Here is a 12,265-nt window from a genome sequence, read left to right on the forward strand (position 1 = left end):
CCCCCCCATGCCCACACATTTCAGAAGTACCTGGACTACTTTTACAAAGTCTGGGCCTTTATTTCTTCAGTAACACTAATCACCTGCTTTGGAACTCAAGAACCTAAATCAGATTTGTCAAGAGGCAAACAAAAGCACTGATAACAAGTACTTGGGATCCAAGACCACTGGGCAGAGAACTCCAAAGCTAAAGTTTCCACAAAAAAAAATTGCAACGAGGTTAACCGAGTACTGTAACATAATCTTGTACTTGATACGTAGGAAATGTGAAGAGAAAGCAGACAGGGGAGAAAAATCCGTTTTTATACTCCAAAGAGATTCCCAGGCAATGATGTTCTTCCCTCAGAGTTTAAAAGCCAAAGTCCACCCCCCCACACACGTTTAATCCTCAGCAAAGCACCCTCCTGAAACACCAGGAAAAGACGCAAAAGCCCCCGCGGTGCCAGCCTCTGTGCCCCCCGCCCCCCGCGCCCCATTTGTCTTACTCTTTTCCACCAGAGGCAAATTAAATTCTGAAGGAATTTTTTTTTGCACCCAACCCCCACACCTGGCGAATCTCGGGAGGACCCTGCTCTACTCAGAGGGGGCAAAAAGGGCACCCTCTTTCCAAGTAAGGGGATGAGGGAGGCAAGCAGTGAGAGAAACTGGGGAAACTGGTTGCGTAGAGGTTTGAAGGGGTGCAAATTAGTAGCTGCACTCACCCGGGTGAGACATGGGGATGACTTCATTGCGGGTCCCAGGGAAGTTAAAGATGACGGCTCCAGAAGCCCCTCTCTCATAAGCCAGATGGATCTTGTCCGCGAAGGTGCAGCCTCCGCCGCGTTGGATGAGGGCCAACCAAGACACTTGCACCGTGCTTCCCCAAACCGTGGGCACGGTGAAATTGGTGTGCGGGTTACAGGCATTGAGCGCCCCGGGCCCGTCGGGCGGTACCAGGACCCCGGAGACGGGCTCCAGCGGCGAGTCCTGGCCGTACACGCCCTCCTCGCTCAGCTCCCACACCGTGCGGTTCACTCCGGTGTGCGGAACCCGCCAGGACACGTTGAGGTACGCGGTCCACACGGCTTCGGCGCCCCGGGAACCGGGTGCGTGCGGACTCAGAGCCAGAAGGAAGCACCAAGCCAGCAGCCGGGCGGCTCCGCAGGCGCCGCGGCAACTGACCCGAGTCCCGGGCGGCGGCCCCATGGCGCGCGCTCGGCGGGAGACCCTGGCCGGGGCTAAGTGCGAGCCAGGTGGGGAGCGGGCGGCCGGCCACGGGCGAGCGGCCAGCGAGGTCGCAGGCTGCCGGCGGGCACGCAGCGGCGGCGGCCAGGCTACTGCAGACGCAGCTCCCACCCGCAAGCGCTAGAGATGCTTGCTCGCGACTGCCGCGGCCGCGTCGGGCTCTGGGACGCTGGGGCGAAGCTCCGCCCAGCCAGCTGGGGGTAGAGGTGGCTGGGAGGGAGAGAGGAAAGGACACTGCGGGATCCGCCTCTTAAAAGGGTCACAGGGTGGGAAGGCATTACCGGAGAGACTCTTGAGGTTGGGCAGCCAGGTGTGTCGGGTCCTCTTTTAGGAAGAATGCAAGGGCGGCGAGAAGCTGGAGAATGCGCCAATTTAGGAGCTTTCAGTTCTGATTTGGATTGGAGTCCCTTTTGAAAGGCAGGAATACCATGTTCCCTTTCATTTGCCTGAAGGGGAGTTTGGGCTTTAAGGTGGGAGACTGGGAAAGTACTTCTGAAAAGCCGCAGGTCCAAAGTGTGTGAGATCTGAGTAGGTGGATAGTGCTGGGGTTAGATGTTCCTGGTTTCGACAGGAAGGACAAGCAAAGCGCGTCCTCATTACTCCCTTTATTTAATTATTTTCTTAGTGGCCACAAATGGTACATTTCTCTTTACCTGATCCCAGCAAGCGCTATCTGTGTGAGACTGTCTTTCCTACAATTACTCCAGGCTAACACACTGCACCAGATGCCTCTTGCAAGCAATCTTGATAGTCAAAACAGAATTACCATCTTCACACATCTCAAAGCCAAGCTTTTTTTTTTTTCACCTTCCACAAATCAGGTTTGACCTAACTGATATTCCAGCACGATTCAAGATCTTAACTAGATTACCTTTATTCTCTTGATACCAACTAGAATGAGGCTGACCCACCTGGACAATTCACCCAAGATCTTAACTAGATTACCTTTATTCTCTTGATACCAACTAGAATGAGGCTGACCCACCTGGACAATTCACCCGTGTCACTGTTGGATATGATTTATTCATACTTCAGTAGACATTTCTATCAATACTATCAATGACTACATTTACTGGATTCTCAAAAATGTGCATGGAAATAAGCTGAATTAATATACCTTGTGACAGGCAGTTCAGAATTTATTTATGATTTTGATTTTTGGACAGCGTCTCCCTATGTAGCCCTGGTCAGCTTGGGACTAAAAAGAGGAGGCCAGATTCAAAGTTGGGGCAATCCTCTTGCCTAATTGAGATTACAGTTAATTAAAGGCAAGTGCTGCCAGGCCCAGCTTCTGAATAGTTTTTAACCTTTAGAGTTTATTTCTCTATTCCTCAATTTCTCCATAAATTGTAAAATGGGAGTAATAGTAATGACCTCATGGAATTGTTCAGATGGTTAAAAGTCTTCATACAAGGCACTTAGGACCTTGCTTAGCAGAGTGTGAAAATTATATTAAATATTGTTACTTGACAAGCTTAGGGGCACAAGAGTTCTATAATGTTGAGGTTATTACCTTGCAGTTGTCAATCGGAGGCAATGATGTTTACGAGTTGAGTCTTAGTTACTGTCTTGGTTCAGTCTTATTTCCAGCATAACATTCCCAAACACTGCCTTCTCCAAATCTTTGGCCCAGCATTTACTTAACAGTATTTCCCAAGATTAAATATAGGTTTATTCTATTCCTGATATTCTTAGGACCCCAGAGAAACCTAGAGGACAATTAACACCATCTATCAAACACCAACTAAAATATAAGTAAGGGATTATTCTGTGAAACATGAACCTTGAGTGTTAAGAGGAACTTTATGAGCCATTTAGGGTAGGTATGGGACTAGTGGAAAAATACCCCCCAATATCAATGCTGCTAACCTTTGAGATTTAAATTCCCAAACAAAAAGCAGAGTAGTATCGTCCATTTTAAGAAATAGTATAATCCCAGAAATTATCTGAGTTTGTTAATGAAAAACATTCAAAGTATAATTAATATTACTTGAATGAAAATCAACTATATTATTCTTTGAAGAGAATGTGCTAAAAAGAAAGGGGATATTTTGTAAGATATGTAAAAATATGAAGAGATGTTTATTCATATTATCCATTTATTACTTCTTAAATATTTATCTCACATCTACTATATGCTATGAACTAAATGTAAGTCAAATAAAATATCAACTATACTTTTTAAAAGCTCATGAAATTAATGTCGAAGAGTAAGAAGCGATTGTTGCATTACTCAGTAATGTATGCATATGGTACTGCCTCTATAATAAAGGTCTACTCAGGCCAATAGTGGATAATAGAGAAGAGCCCCCTAACACAGACTAGGAAATCAGGGAAAGTATACACCTGGGCTGAACACAAGAGGACTAGACTTTCTAGGTAAATGGCAACTCAAGAGAAGGCGTGGAGACCAGAAATAGAAGTGCTGGAAACCTGCAATTACAGCAAGCCTTCTGAGTGCAACATGGTTGAAACCTAGTGTGTGAAAAGGAAGGTCATACAAGTGAAAATGAGAAGTCCGAGAATGAAGTTCAGTGCCAGAAAAGTTGACTATCATATATGAGGCTCTGGGTCCATCTCTAACACTGAAAAAAAAATAAGTAATTAAAAAAAAGATAAAAGTAAAGGCCAGACCTTCAGAATATTTGGAGCAAAGCTAGGAAAGGTCTGGGGTTGATTCAAAAAGTAATATAATCAGGATTTAAACAGACAGTAATATCAGATCTGCAATTTAGAGATCGTTATGGCTTCTCTGTGGATAATAGATTGGAAGGAACCAGAGTAGTATCAGGGAGCTGAGGTAGATTTTTGGCAGTACTCCAAGTGGGAAATGAAGGTAACCTGGACAGTAGACATGAAATGTGGGCAGAATGGGGAGTCAGTGTGAAGGCCAAATCAGCAGCACTTATTCTGAGGGATGGTCCAGAGGGAGGAATAGAGTTGAGGTCTTTGGTTCTAATTTAGAACTGGATGAATTTAGTCATGAAGTACAGGAAGAGGCCTTTAAATGTGTACCGTTGATAAGAAAGAGATAAGTTCCTTTTAGACATGTTGATTTTGAGTTATGTGTGAGGTAATTAGGTAGAATCATGTAGTAGGTCATTGGCTTTTCTTATTTCTGAACACTTACTAAATGTAAGGTACTGAAAAAGCAGAGGCATCAAGGGAACATTCTTGTTCTAAAGGAGGTGAAGGTTTAGCAGGAGAGTCAGAGAGATAGGCAGATAATGATCATATGTAATAATGAACAGTATGATCTAGTAAAGCATATGTGTTCCTTAAATGAAGAGGATAAAGATGATATTCAGGCACAAGTAATTGTGTATGAGGATAGCAGAGAACAATCAGGAGACTAACATTCAGATGTAAGCTACCAAAGGTGAGATAAGGAAAATGAAACTAGTCAAGTAGGTGGGACATGAAGAGTTTAAAATATGCAGAATCAATGTACATATCACCTGTGAACACACACAAAGTAAATTTGACAAAATGACTAACTGTTGCTAAATCTAGGTGGTGGACCATAGGTATCAAATTATTTTTTCTTAACTTGTCTGTGAATTTTATATTTTCTGTAATTAATGAGTTTAAATTGTGAACTTTAAATTTTCTTTCATGTGTATGTCTGTTTTGCCTGTCTGTATTTATGTGTATTATGTGAGTGCCTGGTGCTTATGAAGGCCAGAAGATGGCCTTGGACCCTCTGGAACTGGAGTTACAGGCAGTTGTAAGCTGCCACAAGGGTGCTGGGAATTGAACCCAGGTCCTTTGAAAGAGCAGCCAGTGCTCTTAACCACTGAACCATCTCTCCAGCCCCTAAATTGTGGATTTATATTGAAGCTAGTAGAACATTAGGATAATATAACATCTTGGTTTAAAAATCCATACTGATTGCTAATTATGAAGACAAGACTGGTAATAGACTAGTCAGGAGGCTAATATCACCAGATTTCTTTTGGAGGTCTAGCCCAATTATGAAATGGAGACATCAGGCTACAGTGGCTTGATGACGTGAACCATTAAGCATCCTCTTGCTCTGAGTCCATCCTCACCAAGCAACCTTCTTATTATCATTTAGCTTCTCGTGTAAATATGCCTACAGGGAGATAATGCACTCATCAGCAAACACTAGTATCAGGTCCATTTGGAAGTTACCCTTCTCATTATAAATTAATCAATTGGCATTCTGGCTTACATATTGGTCTCCTGTGAATTTGGTTAACTGTGAGTCAGTCCCCAGGAGCCCAGTCTCTGGTTATACTACCAGTTAAATTTCAAAGCTTTCCAAACTGAGAACCAGATTGTCGATCCTAATTGCGTCAACGTCTTTCCATGATGAATAACTTGCTGGCTGTCCCTACCTTATCCCCATGTCTTACTGCAGAATATTTTCACACTACAACAGTTGCCTACTACTAAGAGGTAAGTCTGCTGCTGATCAGGAGCATCACCATTGTCAGGGACCTGGCTAGAAATGCTAGCTCCCATTTCTGCTTCAGTACTTGAGCATCAGATCTCACTCCTTCACAAAGCATCACATGCTGAGTAAGACTACAGTTCTGCTGGAAAGTTCCCATTCCCATTATTGTAGTCCAAGTCTCTCCCTCCCCTCCCTCTTCCCCACTCTTTTCTTCTGATTCTGGGTTCTCAGTGTCCATAGTGTCCTTGGTCATATCCCTATTCAACTAGGGCCTTTCCTCTCCAGAATAGTCCTGAATGAGATCTCACCTAATTCCTGACATTTGAGTTGATTTATCCTAAGAATATCCTTTTAGAGTGCTACTCTCCTTAAGGCTAATAACAGTTACTCAACTACCGTTCCTTAAACATTTATCAGGTGTTTTGCATACTTATCTCCATCTAATATTATCCCCATCTTTTTTTCTTAAACAGAACAGGAAACAGGCTCAAAATTAGAAGCAGGCCTAAAGTAGTTAAACAGAAGCAGAATTCCAGTGCAGTTCTGACTATAAGTATTAATAGCTGATAATGACTCACACCATTCCTCTCTAGGGTGGCATGCACACTGTAACTTTTTTTATGCTAAAGAAAGTTTAAGGAATGTTTCTCTTTTGCATTTCAGGCACTGTCACCATCGAGGGAGGGAATAATAGTTGAGCCAAGAGCCTTTTTGTATTATTCAAATCCTACCACAAAGATGAACCCTGCCAAATGTTTCTATCAACAGCAGCAAATGAAACAGCCCTGAGCAGGCTTTATCTAATGATGAACTGATAAAGCAGAGCAGCATCCTGCAGGAGCAACAGGGTAGTGCCACTGTGGCAGATTAAGTTTCCTATCACACGGACTATCTGCCAAGGCGTAGAGATGAACAGTGGGGTGCAGCCTAAAATATGTCTGCAAAAAAAAATGAGACATTGCATCCGACCTCTTACCCTTAAATACACGACAAAACACAGCCTGGGATAACTAGTGTCTCCACATCAGCGATGGTGTAGGTAAGTATACAGTTGGATAACAGGTGTGCAGGCGCTGTAGAGCAGGTATGACAGCTGCTAGATGGGTAGGAAGATGAAAATGGTGGGGGTGTAAGGAGAAAGAAGAGCTGAACAACGGGAAACAAAATGCCGACATGTAAGGCTACTTCATGTTTCCAGATAACATATCATCACTTGCAAATGCAAACACATTTCAGTTAGCCCACACTGGCCTGCAGCCATTGTTTTCATACACCCAAAGAAAGGATAGAACTTCAGTGAGGGCCTTAGCAATAGTCAGTATGCTGCACCTAAAACTAAGAACAGTCTCCTTCTGTCCATCATTAACAGCTATAAATGAGAACCTACTATGTATGGTGCAGGCAGCTTTTACCTATAGGGATAATATACTGTATCTTAGCAAAAGAAGAGACAGGCCCAGTTCTAGGAGCTTGATGGTGTCACCCATGGTTACCAAATGGCAGAGTTGGAATTTGACCCCATGTGCAAGTATAAAACCACACTCTTCCCATTTTCTCTTTTTCCACCTTATATAACACTACACTGGGGGAAAAAAGCAGAAAAGGCTTTCTATTTACTGAGACCCTACTATGTACCAGGCACTTTACAAGGATTAATTATATCCTGTTTTTTTACAACAGAAAATATTATTAAAATTCCAATTATAATTCAGATGAGGACCATGATTTGAAAATGATGTATTATCTTGCCAAAAGTTACACGGAGAGTGTGTGGCAGAGTTGGAATTTTCCTGGCTCCCAATTCCATATCTATTTCCCTCTGATGCACTATGGCTCTGCATACATAGAGATGATACCATTACAAGGTGAAAAGAACTGATTCTTTTTTTCTGCCATCTCCAGTAACAGTGTAGGATGCTAAAAACACATTCACCAAAGGTCCTTGATGTACTGCTGAGCAGCCCCAGAAATCCTAGGAAATGGAGACTGTGAGAATGTATCTAATCATCAAATGCTTCATAATTATTTATGAATGTCTACATATTAGATTGCACAAGCTCACTCACATGTATGTATAGAAAAGAGTATTTCAACACATGCTTATCATGGGTGTTTTGCACTTAATGAAGAAAACTAGCACAGGAGTATATTTTGTTGGAGGATACTGTAGAGAACATGAGCTAAATTGCATCTGCTTGATTTCCATCAGGGGATCAAATTACATATAGTAAACTTAGGAGGTAGCGAAGAGGATTACAGATTGCTGAAGAGTTTCTTTGCTTCCTGACTGCGGGGAAAAGCTCAAGGCAAGGTTTGAGTGGCTTAAGGGGACAGTTGGGCAGAGAAAGTATTGAAAGGAGCAATGGAGATGTGGTGCCTTTCCTCTTCACTGTGCTATCAGACCCGAGACTACTTGGGAAGCCCATATTGTCTCGTACAGGTTTTTCCTTTTCAAATTTCTAGAGAAATGAAGATTCCAAAGAAATTAAGTCTGTGACCACAAGAAGATTGTGTGTGTGTGTGTGTGTGTGTGTGTGTGTGTGTGTGTGTGTGTGTGTGTGTGTGTGTTATCGAAAGAAGTAAAAAAAAAAACTTAGGGAAAATGGGAATGGAAAAAAGGTTTTAATTAATTGTGCCTACAAAATGAGCATATATTTGAAGTTTATCTGCAGTCTAGTCATCAAGTCCCGAGATGCCACTCTGTAGTCTAGATCCACAGAACTCATTCTGATCTCTACCCTTATTTTTAACTTTGAAATTGATTGGTTATGTGACAATAGAAAGTGTAACTGAAAGTTTTCCTGTGTCCCAGACAGTCAGCTGGCGGTCAGAACAAATCTCTCCCACTCACGTTCCCCAAGTAAATACACAGAGGCTTATATTAATTAGAAGTGCTCAGCCAATAGCTCAGGCTTATTACTGACTAACTCTTACACTTAAATTAACCCATAATTCTTATCTGTGTTTAGCCACGTGGCTTGGTACTTTTTCTCAGTTCTGCCTTGTCATCTTGCTTCCTCTGTGTCTGGCTGGTGACTCCTGACTCAGCCTTCCTCTTCCCAGAGTTCTCCTCATCTGCTTGTCCTGCCTATACTTCTTGCCTGGCTACTGGCCAATCAATATTTTATTTATCACCCAATCAGAGCAACATACATTCATGGCATACAGAAAGACATCAGCCATCAAGAAAGTCTACCTCTTTCTCAACCTTTTGGAAAAGATATTAAGGATAAATTGAATAGACTTATTTTGAACCACTTAATATTCCACTACATTATAGTCTAACAAATCTGATAGTTCTTTTAAATTCAGCTTCACTATAGGGATACATTCTGAGAAGTACATAATTAGGATACTTTTTTTTGAGACAGGGTTTCTCTGTGTAGCTTTGGTATTGTCCTGGAACTCACTTTGTAGACCAGGCTGACCTCGAACTCATAGAGATCCACCTGCCTCTGCCTCCCGAGTGCTGGGATTAAAGGTGTGCACCACCACTGTCTGGCGATATTTCATTATTTTGTGAACATCATATATTATACTTCCACAAACCTACATTGAGTAGCCCATTACATGTGTATAGTACATGATACAGCCTACTGTTCTTAGGCTATAAACCGGAATAGCACATGACTGTACTGCATATGGAGGGCAATTTTAAAACAGTGAGAAACATCTGTGCTTGCAAAAACACCTAGGGACAAAAAAGGATACATGAAAAATATGGTATAAAATATTTCAAAATGGTACACCTGTATGCAGCACTTACCAAGAATGGAACATACAGGTCTGATAGTTGCTCTGGGTGTTTCAGTGAGTAATCAAGGCCTAGGATGTGACCATACATTACTAAAGACTTTATAAACACTGTATACTTAGGCCATACTAAGTTTGTAAAAATAGTTTTCTTCCTTCAATAGTGAATTGGTCCGATACTAGATTGATTCCAGTGTGGTTCCCCCACCTCCATTATTTCTCCCAAAGAGCCTTCTGTTCTGAGAAATTAAAGGACTCTGAGAGCAGATCACAAATTCAGGATAGAAAAACTGCAGTCTGCAGTCAGAGACTGTATTGTTGGTATCCAGACGCTGGACACTTTGCTCATGAGCGTTTGGAGATCATTTATATAAAAGACTATTTGTTCTTGGGAAAATGCTCACCAGCAAAGAAGCCTTTAAGAGGACAGAGAAATTTTGCTTTCCATTTTTTTCTCTGTCACAAATATATATAAAAGAACTTGAACTATTTGTTTAATAAATAAATTATCCTAACTTGTTTCATCTTTTTTCTTTATTAACATTCATATTTTATTTTTTTGTAATAATTAAAACACAAACTGGCCCTTCCTCTCTCTTTTCTTCTTCTTCTTCTTCTTCTTCTTCTTCTTCTTCTTCTTCTTCTTCTTCTTCTTCTCCTCCTCCTCCTCCTCCTCCTCCTCCTCCTCCTCCTCCTCTTCCTCCTCCTCCTCCTCCTCCTCCTCCTCCTTCTTCTTTCTCTCTCTCTCTCTCTCTCTCTCTCTCTCTCTCTCTCTCTCTCTGTCTTTTCCCCTCACTCTGCTGTGGGATGTCTTTCTATATGCTGTGAATATGTGTTGGTCCCATTGGCTAATAAATAAATCAGTTTTAGCCTATGGCAAGATATCTTAGAGGCAGGTTGGAAATCCAAGCAGAGATACAGAGAGAAGAAAGAAGAATAGAGAAAGATGCCTGCCACTGCCCAAGGAGCAGCAAGAGGCCAGCAGACCGGTAACACCATGGCCACGTGGCAAAACACTGATTAATAGAAATTGCTTAATTTAAGATGAAAGAGCTAGATAGAAAGAAACCTGCCATAGGCCATACAGTTTGTTAATAATATTAAGCCTCTCCATGATTGTTTTATAAGCAGCTGCAGGACCATGGGGCTGGGCAGGACTGCTAGGCTTGCTGGGACTGGAGAAGCTTATCGCTACACTCTCTTCTTTTCTTTTCTTTTTGGAAAGGAGCTCTTGTTATGTAGGAGAGCCTGGCATGGAATTCCTTATGTAATACAGGCTGTAGGGAAAAGGGGCTGGCTAAAGAAACCCACCCTGAGCTCCGGGAGTCTAATTAGTGAGAAAGAGGAGGGTTTATATGAGCGAGAATTGTTGAAACCAAGGTCGGATAAAGCACAGGGACAAATAGCCAAACAAATGGAAACACATGAGCTATGAACCAAAGGCTGAGGGGCCCCCAACTGGATCAGGCCCTCTGAATAGGTGAGACAGTTGATTGGTTTGGTCTGTTTGGGAGGCATCTAGGCAGTGGTACCAAGTCCTGTGCTCATTGCATGAGTTGGCTGTTTGAAACCTGGGACTTATGCAGGGACGCTTGGCTCAATCTGGGAGGAGGGGACTGGACCTGCCTGGACTGAGTCTATCAGGTCAATCCCAGTCCTCGGAGGAGACCTTGCTCTGGAGGAGGTGGGAATGGGGGGGTGGACTGGGGGGAAGGGGAGGGGGGCAGGAAGGGAGAGAACAAGGGAATCTGTGGCTGTTATGTAGAAGTGAATAGTATTGTAAAATAAATTAAAAGAAAAAAGAGCTAAACTGAGGAAATATCCTACACTTCAAAATATCGAAATACTGAAAAATTATGTACTTACTCTCTTCTCTTTTTTAAAAAATAATGTCATTTTAACATTTCTTGGTATGATGAAGCTTCTATTGACTGCTTACTAAGCCATTAATATAGGTATTTTGTTACTAATAAAAAAAAAAAAGAAACCCACCCTGACCCTGGAGCCCAGAACTAGGGAAAGATGGCTCAGATCAGGGCAGAAAGAAACACAGTTGGGCTCAGTTAGATCAGAGCCATCCCTGCCCCTGGCAAACTGACTTGTGAAACCAACCAATCACAAAGCAGGATAGTAGGGCCCAGCAGGGTTGACTCCACCCCCAAGACTTCCTGTGTAAACCGCCCTGCCTAGTCAGTTAGAAAAAAGGCTGTTCTCTCCACCCTGGTAGAAGCAGCTACTCTCCTGGACTCCTCCTTCCCAAATAAATCTTTCTCAAAAGAGTTTTTTGAGTGTGAAGATCTTCATTCACTGGCATAGAGAGGATCCTTGCTGAAACATCCCCCAGTGGACAAAATGAGAGAGAGAGAGAGAGAGAGAGAGAGAGAGAGAGAGAGAGAGAGAGAGAGAGAGAGAGAGAGAGAGAGAGAGAGAGAATATGAATCTCTGGAGCCAGAGGAGATTGCTACATTTCTGCAGGGGTCTCCCCTTTCCAGAGTGAAGGAAAAGAAGCAACATCTTCGGCCGGAGAAGCAGAGCTCTGCTAGGAAGCCCCCTTAAGTGGGGGCTGAGCAAAGCTCAGCTGTAGTGGCTCTCAAGGAGAGGAGCAGGATTGCTATATCCTGTGGGGAGACCATCCCCATCACACCAGGTATACCTTGACTTTCCCAAAGAAGAGTCAGGATACCCTTCCCTGGCGAAGCAGTTCCGAGGAGTCAGAAAAAAAATTTCCTTTCCAGGGTTGGGCTGCTGCTTTGCAGTTCCAGCCGTCATAGCTGTGCTAAAGAGGTCCAGGTGTCTGGGACACCTTCAGGGCAGAGCTGTTGTTCTGAGCAGCTCCAGGTGTTCAAGATACCTTGCCCTCCAGGGCTG

General features: G+C 43.0%; 1 protein-coding gene across 2 annotated transcripts in view; it reads right to left on the reverse strand.

Annotated features, from left to right (window-relative positions):
* The window catches only part of Rnf128 (ring finger protein 128), a 111,576-nt gene that overhangs the window by 53,496 nt on the left and 45,815 nt on the right, over positions 1 to 12,265 (reverse strand). The window contains exon 1 of one of the 2 annotated variants that reach the window (XM_006970319.4): positions 702 to 1,387. The exons of the other annotated variant lie outside the window; for it this stretch is intronic. Coding sequence (XP_006970381.1) covers positions 702 to 1,185 — 484 coding nt within the window. The 5' untranslated portion in view covers positions 1,186 to 1,387. Of the gene's footprint in view, positions 1 to 701; positions 1,388 to 12,265 lie in introns of those variants that run through there. 2 annotated transcript variants of the gene reach the window in all.

This window comes from Peromyscus maniculatus, chromosome X, assembly GCF_049852395.1.
Source record: "Peromyscus maniculatus bairdii isolate BWxNUB_F1_BW_parent chromosome X, HU_Pman_BW_mat_3.1, whole genome shotgun sequence".
NCBI classification, from domain to species: Eukaryota; Metazoa; Chordata; class Mammalia; order Rodentia; family Cricetidae; genus Peromyscus; species Peromyscus maniculatus.